This window comes from Medicago sativa, chromosome 7 (genome assembly GCF_051527215.1).
Source record: "Medicago sativa cultivar Bolivia chromosome 7, Bolivia_mono, whole genome shotgun sequence".
NCBI classification, from domain to species: domain Eukaryota; kingdom Viridiplantae; phylum Streptophyta; class Magnoliopsida; order Fabales; family Fabaceae; genus Medicago; species Medicago sativa.
In genome coordinates this window covers 96,598,877-96,615,033 of record NC_140755.1, presented here as the reverse complement: position 1 = coordinate 96,615,033, position 16,157 = coordinate 96,598,877, and the positions used below count along the sequence as shown (strand labels likewise).

General features: G+C 30.6%; 1 protein-coding gene and 1 pseudogene across 2 annotated transcripts; one reads left to right on the top strand and one right to left on the bottom strand.

The window, feature by feature from the left end:
• Window positions 1-338: 338 nt before the first annotated feature.
• Window positions 339-14,280, bottom strand: LOC146910771 (beta-fructofuranosidase, insoluble isoenzyme 1-like; annotated as a pseudogene). The gene is made up of 7 exons (XR_015020262.1): window positions 14,199-14,280; window positions 5,874-6,616; window positions 5,129-5,514; window positions 4,709-4,799; window positions 4,547-4,615; window positions 1,483-1,721; window positions 339-408 (listed from the first exon to the last, which is right to left on the bottom strand). The product of XR_015020262.1 is annotated as a beta-fructofuranosidase, insoluble isoenzyme 1-like (transcript).
• Window positions 14,281-14,359: 79 nt separating this feature from the next.
• LOC146910770 (uncharacterized) lies at window positions 14,360-14,873 on the top strand. The gene is made up of 2 exons (XM_085729460.1): window positions 14,360-14,767; window positions 14,868-14,873. The coding sequence occupies exons 1-2, from the start codon at window positions 14,360-14,362 to the stop codon at window positions 14,871-14,873; spliced, it is 414 nt and encodes a 137-aa protein (XP_085585586.1).
• Window positions 14,874-16,157: the final 1,284 nt, after the last annotated feature.

The window sequence follows — 16,157 nt, the reverse complement described above, 5'->3', positions numbered from 1 at the left end:
GGTCGCTATTTTATAGGGACTAGAAACATAATTAACCCTTACATGAAAATGATTTGTGTTGCTTAATTGTTTAGATGTTTGCATGTTTATGTTGTAGTTTTGAGTTTTGAGGCAAACAAATGAGCTTGATTTGCCACGGCTAGTACCGGATAAACCCTAGACAAAATGTTTGTTTTACCTCCTTCTCCAAAACTTTCCACCACTGAATGATCAATCTGTTAATTAAAAAACCAATCATTAATCAATTGGTAATAACCATTATAAGAGTGAATACAAAAATATAGAAGGGCTTTGTATATTTGTACATACCAAACTCTTAAGAGAAAGTTTTTTAGTAGCTAAATCCACAATTCCACATCTACAAATCCAGCAAATGATGGCTTGTACAATTTGCTCGACAAAGAAGAACTGTCAAAAAATGAAGAACAAAATCAATCTAGTTTAAATAACGGATTTGATGAGAAAAATAAAATTGGATTCTCATCACAATTTGAATAAAATAACCATCAAATTTTAGTTCCTAAAATACCATCTATGTCTTTTACATTTAGTCCATAAAATATAAATATAATTAGTTTTTTTTTTCTTCTTTCGCACCGGTTTCGGACCCACCAAAGGTGGGCGGCTAATCCGGCTCGTGCGTAGAGGCATGCACACTGGCCAAACATTGTTCCCCCTGGGAATCGAACCCGGTATTCCCCGGGTACATCCTTGGAAGGAGCTCCTTGCCACTGGAACCCAAGCAACTTGTTTAATATAATTAGTTTTTAAGACATAAAATTCGTCAATTTAACATTAATATCATATACTCTTGATTTCATATTTAAGGCTATTTAATATATATTTTAGAAAGTAATTCGTCAATGTAATTAAGCACCAAAACTCATTTGAATTTTATTACTCCCTCCATTCCTTTTCTTTTGATGTTTTAGTTCTTGACACAAGTTTTAAGGAGTAATTAAAGTATATAAACATTTGTGTGTGTTTTACTTAAATGTCCTTATTTATCATTAAATTCACATGTGATAAACCAAAGGTCACAACTACTTTAATAGTTTATTGTGTTTTCCAACAAGGGTAAACTTGAGAAAACAATAATAAATTCACTAAAACATCAAAAGTTTTGGAATATAGTTGAAGTTCTAAAACATCAAAAGAAAAGGAATGGAGGGAGTAAAAGCCAACCTGTTAGATGGAAAACAGGGAAGATGAAAAAGAATAGTGTGCATAACAAGAAAGAGAGTATTTTAACAATAATTAATCTGAACCATTAATGTTGATCCAAGGGTTGAGATTGAATCCTCTCATCTCTCATTATATCTACTCCTTTCACTTGATATGTCCTATATATATATATATATATATATATATATATATATATATATATATATATATATATATATATATATTAGAAAGTAAATTGAAAAGAGAGTGCATTTTAAAACTAAATTGATAGTTTATTCCAATTTAAATTACCCATACCTCGTGGCATCAGAGCACAAGATAACTACATGTTTATTTGGAGCTTTGAAGATTCTAAAGAATACACGAGTAAACTCCGCCAAATTTTCTGAAGCCAAAGTCAAAAGACCAAAAGGACCAACACCACCTTGAACTTTTGAACCTTTTTGGGAACAAAGGTCTTGTGCATTTACCCAACTTGGATCATAAGCCTCTGCCTTATCCAAGCTTGAAAATGAGAAAGTAACGTCCACATCTGCCTGCAATTTTAATTCAACATTTGGTCAAAATTTACATGTCACAAATTTACAATTTGCACCGTTCAAAATATCTTATTTTGACCATATTTTTTAACTAATATATAAATACAAACGTTAACATGTAAGATGTTGTTTGATTTGTCTCAATGAATATTTTCAAAATAATTTTTCTTTATATATAATTAAAATATTAATGGTCAAAATTGTGTATTAGAATGTGTGCAGTAGTTGACTGCGACATGTATTTTGGAACGGAGAGATTAAAAAATTTAAGAGTCACTTTCTTGTACTTTTTGAACATTGACTGAAATATTAATTATTTCATTTTTTTTTTGACAAATTTGATTCATTATGATGAGTATAGATTGAAACTTTAATCTCACTCTTTTATTACAACTTGATAATATTATCTACTAGGAGACCCTTCAAAATAATAATAGTAATAATAATAACAATGATAATAATAATAATAATAATAATAATAATAATAATAATAATAATAATAATAACAACAACAACAACAATAATAATGATGATAATAACAACAATGATAATGATGATGATGATGATAATAATAATAATAATATATGTTTAAAAGATTTTTCTTTGGTTTTAACTAAGCAATTTTGAGAGTAATGATACTTGATAATATTATCTAAACAAATAGATTTCAAACCATATAAGCAAAACAATGCAGCGCGGTAATATTAGCCATTCAAAAACAAAAAAAAGCAGGGGGTAACGAGATAGGCGACGGCCGGTGAGATGGAGCTCGTGGTCGTCGCGAAGGAAAAGAGGAGGTCACGATGGATTGATGACAGATCTGAAAGGTCAGTCAGTGGTTGTACTTGCATCTCTTCGTCGGATTTTCTCTGGCCTGGTCTCTCTCTCTCTCTCTCACCGGTGGTGGTGATGGACGAGCCGGTGGTTGCACTTGGATATCTAAATTTTAATATCTATATTTTTTGAATTGATATATTTCCATATCATTGATTAAATAATGAGTATTTGTAAATTTGTATATTCTAAAAAAATAGCATCTTTGTGCAAAGAAGTATTTGACAATAACACAATATAAACACCATATATAGAAGGGTTTTTTTTTTCACTGCCCTACAAAAATTAGGGTCCTTTTCAATCTCTTTGAATAAAAGTCTGATTTATAATATACAATTTTATTTTGAATTAAAAGTATTTATTGCTGTTTTTGTTCTAGCGATTAGAAAATATGGTCGGACGTTATGGCATTTGGAGTTTGAACTTTTGATGAAAGATATGTTGATCCTACTTTTATGGTTAAGCTTGCTGATTTTGATTTTGTACAATTTTATTTTGAACTTTGAAGTAAAAGTTTTATCATACAAATCAAAGTAGCTCAAGTATAATGCCTATATATCACGATTTTACTTTTGAGTATTAAATGGTAGTAATCTTAGGTCTAACTCTATTTGCTCAAAGATGACCTGAAATACAATTATACCGCAGTGAATATGGATGAATTTTTTTTCCCACGTTATACTCTGATGTTTGTTTGTGAGTTTGGAAGAAAAAAAAGAGCAAGTGTAAGAAATAGATGACATTGAGAGAGAGATGTTTGGGGATTCATTTTTCTTCATAATACAAAATCCTCTTCATTTGGAGAAACTCAAAATTTGTGTTGGAGGAAGGTTTTGGGGTTTTCGGAGAGTTTACATGAATTATTCAAACTTAATATATGTAATTATAATATTGTTAAATATATTAGTCATAAACATTATTTTTTTTTGACAAAATTAGTCATAAACATTATTATTCTCTAAAAAAATATTTTTTTTCAAAAATGTGAAAGATTTTACCACTTTCCTCTATTTCTAACCTTCTAAAATATTTTTTCTCTCTCTTGTGAGCCGTCAATAAAACCCTAGTTTCTGGTGATTTAGGGTCAATTTTGACCCAAAATCACCCATCTAACTCGTTTTTCTCTTTTCCTTTTATTGAAATAAGTGATTTTCACATCTATTTCGTTTTTTATTTTGTGATTTCATCGTCTTCGTGCGACGTTCGTTGTTCGTCGTCTTTGTGCGACATTGTTTGTTTCTCTCAGGTATTTGATCGGTTCAGATTGTCAGATCAGCTTCGATCCAGTGCAGATCCAATCAATGACTTTGGCGTCATTTACGTTGCAGATCCGGAAACATGGTTATTACGGAGATTTAAATATAGCCACATGTGTAGGCATTTGTACTTTGCCGTTTTATGCTATTAACATGGATGATGTGAGCATGTTCACAGATTCATCCTTTTTGTTTTTAACGAATTTGCATTATATCGATTTACTCTTTCAATTTTATTGAATGAATAGTAAAAAAAAAAAAACATGTAAAGTCTTCCCTTCCCCTCCCCTAAGGGATTTGTGATGTTTGAACATGCAAGTTTATAAATTTGATCATGGTTCATATTCAATTTGAAGAAAAGAAAAAAAAACGATTGTATATCAAATCTTAATGCTTGATCCAAGTGCAATTTGCGCAACCGATTTTTTTCATCATTAAATCAATCCTTTGAAATTTAAATAAACATTCATATGAAAATATAAATATTTATCAAACTGTTTGTTTAAACAGTAAAAATAACAATAAAAATTTCATAGAATTTACCCCTGCATTGTACGGATGGACGTCTTGTATTAATAATGCTAAGGATTGATTTACTGAAATAAATTATGTAAAGTTACTTCAATTTATATCAGCTGATTTCATACTCCATGCTTTGAGATTCTCCACAATGATCGGTTCAGTACCATTGTTAAACACAAACAAATGAGCTTGATTTGCCACGGCTAGTACCGGATAAACCCTAGACAAAATGTTTGTTTTACCTCCTTCTCCAAAACTTTCAACCACTGAATGATCAATCTGTTAATTAAAAAATCAATCATTAATCAATTAATAATAATCAGCATAACGGTTAAAACAAAATAGAGATGGGCGTTGAATATTTGCACATACCAAACTCCTAAGAGAAAGCTTTTTAGTAGCTAAATCCACATCTACAAATCCAGCAAATGATGGCTTGTACAAGTTACTTGTCAAAGAAGAACTGTCAAAGAATGAAAAACAAAATTAATCTAGTTTAATATAAAGGACTTGATGAGAAAAATAAAATTGGATCCTCATCACAATTTCATTGAAACAACCATCAAATTTTAGTTCCTAAAGTACGATCAATGTCTTTCTAATTTAGTCCATAAAAATATATAAGTAAAATAATTAGTTTTTAAAACATGTAAAATTCATCAATTTAACATTAATATCATATACTCTACAGACTAACTTGATTGATTTCACATACTTTAAGGCTGTTTTTTGAAAAGAGAGTGATACTTTAATACTAAATTGATAGTTTATTCCAATTTAAATTAGACATACCTGGCCGCATCAGAGCACAAGAGAACTACATGTTTGTTTGGAGCTTTGAAGATTCTAAAGAATACAGGAGTAAACTCTGCCAAATTTTCTGAAGCCAAAGTCAAAAGCCCAAAAGGACCAACACCACCTTGAACTTTTGAACCTTTTTGGGAACAAAGGTCTTGTGCATTTACCCAACTTGGATCATAAGCCTCTGCCTTATCCAAGCTTGAAAATGAGAAAGTAACTTCCACATCTGCCTGCAAGCCTACTTCAACATGAACACCCTTTTCAAGCTTTTGATTGTTCATACTAACTTCGTTCTCTCTTAGTACATTCAATTCTTCAACAGGCCATTGTACTAATTGTCTTTCAGTAGGATCAAGCCACACAGTTCTTGGAATTGCCTAAAGATTTAAACATACACATACATTAATTAATTGATTAAAACAAATAAAATTAAATAAATCATGTTTCATAGCATGTATCTTAACAAAACATATGAGCATGCAAACAATAATATCAAATAATATAGTCTTTTTCTAATATGCATATAAAATATTATATAGCTAGAATTGTGATGAGGAATAGTACTAATGTATGTCGAGAAATGTCAATTTCTATTCAAGGAATACATTTACTTAAATAAGTCTGTCATTTGAGAAGAAAAAAAAATGTGTATGCATAAAATAAATATAAGCATCATTTCAAATTATTAGATGTACAGAAAACTATTATTAATAAGGGGTCGGTTCAGTATTAGTACCTGAATTCCAGCCAATCCTTTTTTAACATCATCATCCTTGGAATCAGACTCATTAGCCCAACCCCAAAGTATCCTACGATTCTTACTTTGATCAAAAAATGACTTGGAAGCATAGAAATTACCATAGTCATATATCTAAGTCCACCCCAACCATCCTCTGAAGTATTACTCGGAATATACCTATCCTTATCAGCTAGGTATGTGCCCAATGTGTAGTACTCAAATCTAGTCATGTCAAGACTATTCTTTAAGACATGTTTAACATGATTTCCTTCAATTGATGTATCTAACCCTGCTTTACCTCTCAATGAAACCGGGTAAAAATCAGGGCACTCCCACATACCGGTAGTAGTTTTTGAATGGATCGGGTGTTTGCCCCGAACCCATTTCACAAAATCCCTACTTCTATACAAGTAGGCCATCCCTCTATGTTTCCTTCTACTACCAACCAACATTCTCCAACGTCCATCTTTACCCATCCAAGCACTTGTTGGGTCACGAAAAGAGCTACCATTAACACCTTTTCCCGCAATCACAATCGGGTTGATTTCATCAGGTTTTACCCATTTTCTAAGAAGTGGGTCGGTTGGATCTTCGGGTATAGCATAAACTTGAACTTGAGTATTTTTTTTCGTCGATAATTCCAGTGTAAAGGATCACGGGTCCTTTACCCGGAACAATAGTGGCTGACCCGGACCAACATCCGTATTTGTCAAAAGGTTTGGATGGATATATAGCGGGTTCTGTTGGATTAATTATTTAATTAATCAATTATGGATTGACAATAATCAATTATTATAAGTTAATCTTATAATATAAATTATGGTCTATTGTGTTAAGCACTAATTATATGATGAATTTGAGTGATTGGACTATTGTCACTAAATGGACCGTGATGGGTTGGACCATTTAGATAAGCCCAATGAGAGATCCCTGCCCTCAGCCGTTTAGCTATTTAAACGTCATCCCATTAGACGGTTAATTATTCTGAACATCATGGTGAAAACCAACCTAGAGCTAGACGGAATGAGGGTAGTTATCCCTCTCATAGTTGTCGGCGTTGTCTACGTTTATCTTTCATCAACCTAATTCAAAGGTACACAATTCTTCTTTCTTCTTTATTTGTGATGATATGCTATAACTTGTATCTATTGATCTATGGCTAAACACTAAAACTTTCATCAATTGGTATCAGAGTCAAGTAGATACATGTTATAGTTATCGGTTTATCCGTGAATCATGTGTTATTAAATCAGTCCATCGTTATTTGTATCCATATGATTCATTCTAATTTTTTATTGATCGTAAACTATTGTATGTTGATTTCATTAATCCTAATACATGAAACATGAATCAACATATAACTGTCTCTATATTCTTTATACTGTGTGCATCGAAAATTCATATCCATGAAAAAGCAATTGATTCTTAAAATTGGTCTGTCTGTGTGTTTTGTCACTGATTTTCAATAAAAACACATATGAGATTGCCTGTTGTCAAATAATAAGATATCGATGTATATCTTGCTTCCAACCCTACAATTTCAATCTTAAATTTTCTCTGGAATGCGATCGTGTTCCCCATAAAATCAAATTAGTAGATCGCTGTTTATTATTCTATGAGAAATCAGTCTCAATTTTGGATTTTGGGATGAACCCTAATTTCTTAGATTTGTCGTTAAGTCGATAGTCCGAAAAATTGACATGTGAAATCCTTTTGTATCTCAATCGCGATTTTTTAACCCCACTTGAATCGTCGAAGTTCGTCCACTAATGAGCGAGAATCCAATCGGGTAGATCGCGGGTCGTTTCGACCCGTTTTTCAGTTAAACGGGCGAAGAAGACCAGGCGCGTGATTACAGGCGCACGTGAGAAAAAAACTATCCTTCACGCATTTCTGGCGCGTGGGAGCGCGTGTAAAATAAAAAAAATCTTCCAAAATTATTTATTATATTCTTATTATTTTGGAATTTTTTGACACATGTAGATATTTATATGTTATTGATTGGGGATAAATAAATTATATTCTCACATTTTTTGTGATAAAATTTTATGAACATTCCTTACTCTTATATGACAATGAGGAATTTAATGTGTCAATGAGGAATTTTTCACTCTTAAAAAAAATTATATTCACTCTTTCAAAAATTGAATTTAATGTGTCAATAGGACTTTTCATCCCCAATTATCTGGTAAATATTAGTATATTATTTTACACCCAAAGTACTTTTAGAAGATTTGATTTATTCTATACCTTTAAAATTTGGGATTTAAATCACTTTATGAAATCTCTAAATATTTGATGTAAATTAATATGTGATTCATATATTCTTTTAAATCATATATTATCTAGATTTGAGTCTAAAATATTCTATAAGAAAATATTATTTTATGGTAATAACACTTATGTGAATTAGTTTTAAAGTGTTATGATTGTGAAAAAATTTAGACTCAGACTTATATTCTTGCATCAAATATTCTATATTAATATATATTTTGAGATTTGTTGATACCCTCAAAATTATTTGTCTTGTCAAGAACAACTTCACTATTATACTATATTTATTCTTGATTTATGGGTTTCAAAATTTTGTCAAATCTTGAAAAGATCATATATTCTCAATATTTGAGTCTAAACTGTTTTGAAAATCTTCTCTTATATTAGTAACATTATCTATCTCATCAATTAAAATGTTACTATTGTGAATTTGTAGAAGGCTCAATTTATTAGTTTTAATGCCAAATATAATTAATCTAAATTTTACGATTTTAAATATTATTGGCATTATAAATTTTCTAATAAATTATATTCTTTAATTCATATTGTCTCAACATAAAGATCCAAAATTCACTAATTATCATTCTTTTGACGACATATTTGAACTTAGACACTTGTCTCTGATTCTTGTCACAAATTGATTCAAAGGGTCCTAATAATATTTTGTTTTTAAAAAATGAGTATAGTGAGTTGTATATTATATATGCCATTTATATTAATTGAATCTAAAATTGGCATATTTCTCTTTAATATACATTATACTTTCTACTATACGCTCTAATCTAGACCCGTAATTTACTACTCTAAATTTTGTGACAAATACTGTTAACATGTCTTGTCGCAATTAAGTACTTGGATCACAATAATATTATACTAAATATTTTATATATATTGAATGATGCATAGTTGCATTTTTATGCTAAAATTCTAACTGTGAATTATATTTGCACGCCTCTTTGTTGTTTATCCGTTAAATATTATCAAAACAACATATTAAGAATTTAGGCAATTTTAAATATTTATCATCCTTACATCTGAATTCTTATATAAATCATATTGATTTATAATTAGAGTATCACATATGTTTATTTATAATTGCTTATTCTCTATTGAGGAATATTTTGAGATAACTATATTATAAGATATTCTCGTTAAGTCATCAAAATTCAGTGGCTCTAAGTATAAGGATGAATGTCACACTCTTCGAGGTAAGTTGTGATTTAATTATTTTACCTCTTGTGACTTATTGCTTATTGTTGCACATATGAAGAAATTTAATCTTTCTTCTCTTTTGTTGTGCAATTATGATATCCTATATAGAAGTGTAATCCTTTTTCAGAATATTAAATAGAATTCTGTTGTTATATACTATTTTCTTACTATAATACTCCATTTTGTATTTATGTTCTTTCTAATTTATAGTGGGAGTATTGAAAAATTTTATTCTAAGAGTTCTATTCTGGATAAAATACAAAACTATTTGACACACTTGTATTTTAAATAATAACTTTTGTTATTATACTACTTCATATAAATAAATTCTAAAGTCATATTTATGATGTGCTAATTTAAAATATTGTTAAGCACATTTTTCTATTATTTGAATATGACCGAAATTGAGTAAATTAATAATTTTTTATGCATGATATTATTTTATCATAATCTTTTAGGCATAAACATTATTGATTTGTATAATTGTAGTCTCACCTATCGTGGATACAATTATGCAAATTTTGTTAAATAGATTAGCATTATATTGGTGACAGTCATACCCTATCGGTGTGTTGTTATTAATATAATTGTTATTATTCGATGTACCTAAAATGTTTATACTTATGTCAATTATAATACTCTATCAATGTTTAAATTTTGAGACATAAGAATTGTACATTGTGATGATATAGTTCTTACTTATTATTATCCTTAAGGTCCTTGAATGAGATTACAATAAGTAAGTTACTCTATTAAAAGACATGTAGAAAATTGTATAAATTTTGCAATCCAATATTATTACATTTTGAATTAAATTTCTACCTAAATGTGATTTTTTATATATATAAATATATCGGATTGCTACTATATATCCCTTGTTATGTGAGTGACGGACATACCCTATCGGTGTGACGTTACTTAACATATCATTTTGTGATAGAGAAATAGTTGAATATTTTATTAAAATATCTTTCAAACTTTTTAATTCAACTATCATTGTCTATTCTCTATCAAGTGGGAGAATCATTGCTATGTATTGTATAACGTGATGAACATACCCTATCGGTATGACATTACTTAACATAATCATCCTTTTGTGGGTAAGATAGTTTAACTATCATTCTCCACCAAGTGGAGAAAATATCATTCTTCAACAAGTGAGAAAAATTTTACATGTCAACTAACTATATCTCATAAACAAATATATTTATTTGTTTCATAACTTTAGATATAAAATTATTGTAGAGACTTATATTGAGGATATTAGTTATGCTATTGCTATTCTTTAATACTTATGGAAGTTTATGATTATTTTCTCTTATATCCTCAGTAATAATAAAATATAAGTCTTGTGTATTTCTGCTGCTTGTAACCTAATTTTTTTTTTCTCAAATGTGTGGAAGTATAATTGTAGCATTTGAATTTTGAGTGAGTTACTAAAATTGTGAATAGAGTCTTATATCGTATTTTATAATAATAAGAGACTTATCTCACTCATATGATGATAAATTTTTTATATAATCATCATACTCTGTCATATAAAGGTTATTATATTTATAAAATTCTTTGGAATTTTAATTGTGAAAAGGAGATCTTGTGTTATAAAATTCTTAAATGAAAATTTACATTCTCCTTAATTCCAAATGCAGAATATGTGGTTAACTATGAAACCCAATTCTTGATGATATCTGCCATTGATAAAATATGTATTTATGGGGTGTCACATTATCCTTGAGTTACCACTTGTGTTAATAATTCTGCTATGCTCATGTGCAAAATATGTGGTTGAGTTCACGAAACTCTGTTAGTTAAAATTATATAACCACTTATGTTAATAATTTTGCACTAGCAATTAAGTATCCCACTGTTGAATATTACATTATTATAATATTTTTATATCAGTGATCACTAATGAGAATCCCACTTACTCTTGTTTATATATATGTAGGATCAGTGGGAGTGTGTACACAACATTATATATTATGAGCTCAAATGAGAAATCTCACTCTTGTTTATATATATGTGAGATCAAGAGAAATATGTACACAATATTATTCTCGTTATCGCCATATACTCTTGTGCACACTATAAAATATGGCATAGCTTAAGAGACTTTAAACTTTAGTCTCATTCTATTATATTGAGATATATGTTAAAATTCTATCAATCTCAATGAGCATCATAATTGGATGCTTAAGTCAATTTTGTTGGAATATGCACAATAACTCCTTGGCATGCAAATATACATTGTGCTTCTGTTTTACCAACATTCCACATTTTTTGAGGTCATAAATAATAAGTACAATGTATAATATCAATACTCCTATCGAGTATGATATTGTGTTCTTGTGGTACTTATAATTTGAGATAATCATAAATGTTCTTTTGTTATTGACATTCTACATTAATCCACATCTTTTTCTTTAAACTAAGTGTCTGTGTTAATTCAATTTGGGGATTATTGAATTTCCTATTTTGCTTTTATGGATTTTCATAGTCACATTTTTTTATAAAACTTGGATTAATTGAATGTCGTAGAACATTTATCGATTTTGACTAAATGTAATTACTCTCTCTTTATAGGCTATCCCTATAAGTAATTACTATTCTTATACCTATGTGGATATATGACTTTTATGGAATTGAAAACTCATTGGCAGAACCACTAACCACAGACTTATATATACGAGTATTGTAACTCATAATGATTTGATTAAGTCTATGGTATTTTGGGTTAGTGGGAGTTTGTTATAGCATTTTTTAAAATGATTGGGCCATTCTTTAATGACACATTCTCTTTAATTCAAATGTGTCACTATAAATTCATCATTTGTTTGAAAAGTGAGTCTTTGACATGTATGATTTGTTTTCCCTATCGGATTCAATTTCTACAGCATTAAAGCCCACTTCACTTTTGAATGATTAGTGCTTTGACCATACATATAATTTTAAAATTAATTCTTTATGACAAGTGAAATATTATATTCTTTTAGTAATTGAGTATTGTCATCCAAGTGGGAGATTGTTGGATTAATTATTTAATTAATCAATTATGGATTGACAATAATCAATTATTATAAGTTAATCTTATAATATAAATTATGGTCTATTGTGTTAAGCACTAATTATATGATGAATTTGAGTGATTGGGCTATTGTTACTAAATGGACCGTGATGGGTTGGACCATTTAGATAAGCCCAATGAGAGGTCCCTGCCCTCAGCCGTTTAGCTATTTAAACGTCATCCCATTAGACAGTTAATTATTCTGAACATCATGGTGAAAACCTAGAGCTAGACGGAATGAGGGTAGTTATCCCTCTCATAGTTGTCGGCGTTGTCTACGTTTATCTTTCATCAACCTAATTCAAAGGTACACAATTCTTCTTTCTTCTTTATTTGTGATGATATGTTATAACTTGTATCTATTGATCTATGGCTAAACACTAAAACTTTCATCGGGTTCAAGTGCTTTCCAATTTATGATACTGAGTGGGCCCACACAATGTTTCCCCATACAGATCCTTTTGGGTTGTACTGGTAGAGTAGGTGATACTATCCATTATAGTACATTGGTCCCGCATGGTTCATAAATAATTAGTTGAAGTACATGAAGATAATATGAAGGACATTGACAAATGAAGTAAAAAAAAAAAAGTCAAATGCGAATTTTACTTACCATTTGGGTCTGCATGTGATTAAGATCCAAATATCTATAATTTGTATCACCGTGGTTCAAAAGTTTTTTTTTTTGTAAAATCAATAATGTTGTTCAATGTTTTTTTTTTGACAAGATGTTGTTCAATGTTTTTTTTTTTAAGGAATGTTGTTCAGTGTTATATCGTCACAATACCTTACAAATCAAGGACAATTTCTCCACTAACTATTTGTTTTTCAAATTTGCTTAGATTCATGTATCTTGTACATAAACTCTTCTCATGGTGCAAAACCCCAACCTCTTTTACCTGTTTTGACAGAATGGACAAAATTTGATACAAAATATATTTAGGTAAACATAATAAAGTTCATGTATCAGAATATAGAATCTTTTCCACTCATAAATATGCAGGGAGGAGCAACTAAAGTGTCTTAAGTCTTAACTTCTAATCTAAAGCTGCAACTAAAGAAGATAAAGTGGCATAAAAGAAAGGGTACTCACTCACCTAATTCTCACACCGCTTCTGAATCGATCCTCTCTTGCTGCTATCATGCAAATTGATTCACACGGTACACATGTCCTTAAAGGACTATACACATGTCCTTGTCAAATCAAATTAAAAGAACAACCAAAGAATCCTCCAATAATTGTAATTTTGAATCTTGGGCCATCCTATGACTTATAACAACAAATAAATCAAAATTAAATTTCAAGGTAGAACAACAAATATAAAAATACATTCAATTTAATAATAAAAATAAGAGAATAGAAGTTAGCAGACATAATCATAAAATATACGATTAGAGAGATGGAAGGGATTGTTTGTCCACTGTCTCACTGATAAACACTTCTTTTCAGTAAGTCTTAACAACGTACCATCTTCCTTTTCTCTTCAATGTTTCCTTTCATCCTTAGCTAGTATTAGAGGGAGAAGAGAATAAAGAACATAGTTCATCTAGTTTACTTGCATCTCAAGTTAACTAGTTTAGCTTTCCTATTCTAGTTGATTTAGCTTGTGCTTAGGCTTATTGTACTTTACATATTGCCTATAAATACACCTTGTAACCACTTTCACATCTACGAGAAATGAGATCATTTTTACACTTTGCATTCCATAACGTGGTATCTAGAGCTTCTATTCTCATTTCCATGGTGGAAGTTTGTTACAAAAGTTAGTTACGATCAGTTTCTTCATCTTCTTCATTGATCTTCGTTGTTTTTCGTTGATTTTTGCAAAAAACTTCATCGTTTTCTTCTCTCATCTTGCTTATCTCGTTGCAATTGCATATTGCTGCAAATTTTTTTCTCCTCTGTTCTTCGTAATTCGCTTCATCTTTCAACATGCCTCGCCAAAATCAACCTGATACTGAATCAGTGTTCTATGTTCATCCAAGTGAAGGACTGAATTCAGTGATCGTTGCTCCTCCTTTGGATGGATCAAATTACCTCGCATGGAGTCGTTCCATGATTCGAGCTTTTGGCGCGAAAAACAAATTGAAATTCATTGATGGATCCATGGAGATTCCAGATGAAGAGGATTTGAATCGCAATGCCTGGGAACGTTGTAATCATCTCATTCAGTCTTGGATCATAAATTCAGTTACTCCTCAAATTGCACAAACGTTAGTTTTTCATGAAAACGCCATTGATGCTTGGTTAGATCTTAAAGAACGCTTTTCCAAAGTGGATAGAATTCGCATTGCTACACTTCATTCTAAGATTAACAATTTAAAACAAGGTTCAAAATCGGTGTTGGATTACTTCACTAAAATGAAAACTCTTTGGGAAGAGTTGAATTCTCATCGTCCAATGCCTCATTGTACTTGTCCTCATCCCTGTCGTTGTGCAGCTATGAGAGAAGCTCGTAATTTCAGACTTGAAGACCAAGTCATCCAGTTTTTGACTGGTTTGAATGATCAATTCAATGTGATTAAGACTCAGGTGCTTATGCTTGATCCACTCCCCTCAATTAACAAAGTTTATTCTTTGGTTATTCAAGAGGAAAGTAACAATTTTTCATTACATTCCTCCATTGATGAACCTTTATCTGTCATGAATGCTGCTGATTCACGCAAGCCTCAAGGCAGAGGGAGTGGTTATTTTTCTGGATCCAAGCCACCTAGACATTGTTCATTTTGTGGCAAGAACAATCACACTATTGATTATTATTATCAGAAGCATGGATTCCCCAATCCAAACTATCAGAAACCAAATTCTTCTGTAAATGCCTCAAGCGGTTTTGATGAAAATGAGGCTCAATCAGGAAGTTGCACTGATGGATCTTCATCATCCACTACCAGTATTTCTCAGGAGAAGTATGATCAATTGCTTAGTTTGCTACAACAAGTGAATTTGCTTCCTGCAGCAGTACCTTCCACTCCTGCCAGTGCTAATCATGTTCATAGTTCATCTCCTTCAAATTCCATCTCCAAAATTGAGTCAGGTATATCTGCTTCTATCTTTTCATGCTCCATATCCTCTAAATCTGATATTTGCTTGTTAGATTCTGGTGCCAATGAGCACATAGTATCCTCTTCACATTGGTTTACCTCATTTCACAAAATTGCACCAAAACCTATCAATTTACCCAATGGCTCATTTGTTTTTGTTCTCACCATCATTCAACTTCAACTTAATTTCCATTTCTAAACTTTGTTCCTTTTTACATTGTTTTGCCATTTTTCATGACAACAAATGTTTGTTACAGGATCTTCATTCCTAGAAGATGATTGGTTTGGGTGAATCATTTGCAGGTCTCTATAGACTTGTTTTAGATTCTACTGCTTTTCCTTTACATAATAATTTTTCAGTCAATCATGTTTCCACTAATAAAACTTTAACCATTCCTTCATCTGCTTTATGGCACTTCAGATTGGGACATGTTTCTCATAAGAGACTGTCTCATATGACCAACCTTTATCCTTCATTAACTTTTGATCACAAAGCTACTTGTGATATCTGTCATTTTGCTAAACAAAAACAATTGCCTATTTCAAATAGTTTGTCTATTGTTTCCAGCAAATTTGAATTGTTACATTTTGATATTTGGGGCCCTTTGTCCATTACTTATGCGCATAATCACATATTTTTCCTTACTATTCTTGATGATTATAGTAGATTTGTCTGGATAGTTTTGTTA

What these genes read in the sequence shown, in the direction of transcription:
- LOC146910770 (XM_085729460.1), top strand. Translation starts at nt 14,360, where the DNA reads ATGCCTCGCCAAAATCAACCTGATACTGAATCAGTGTTCTATGTTCAT.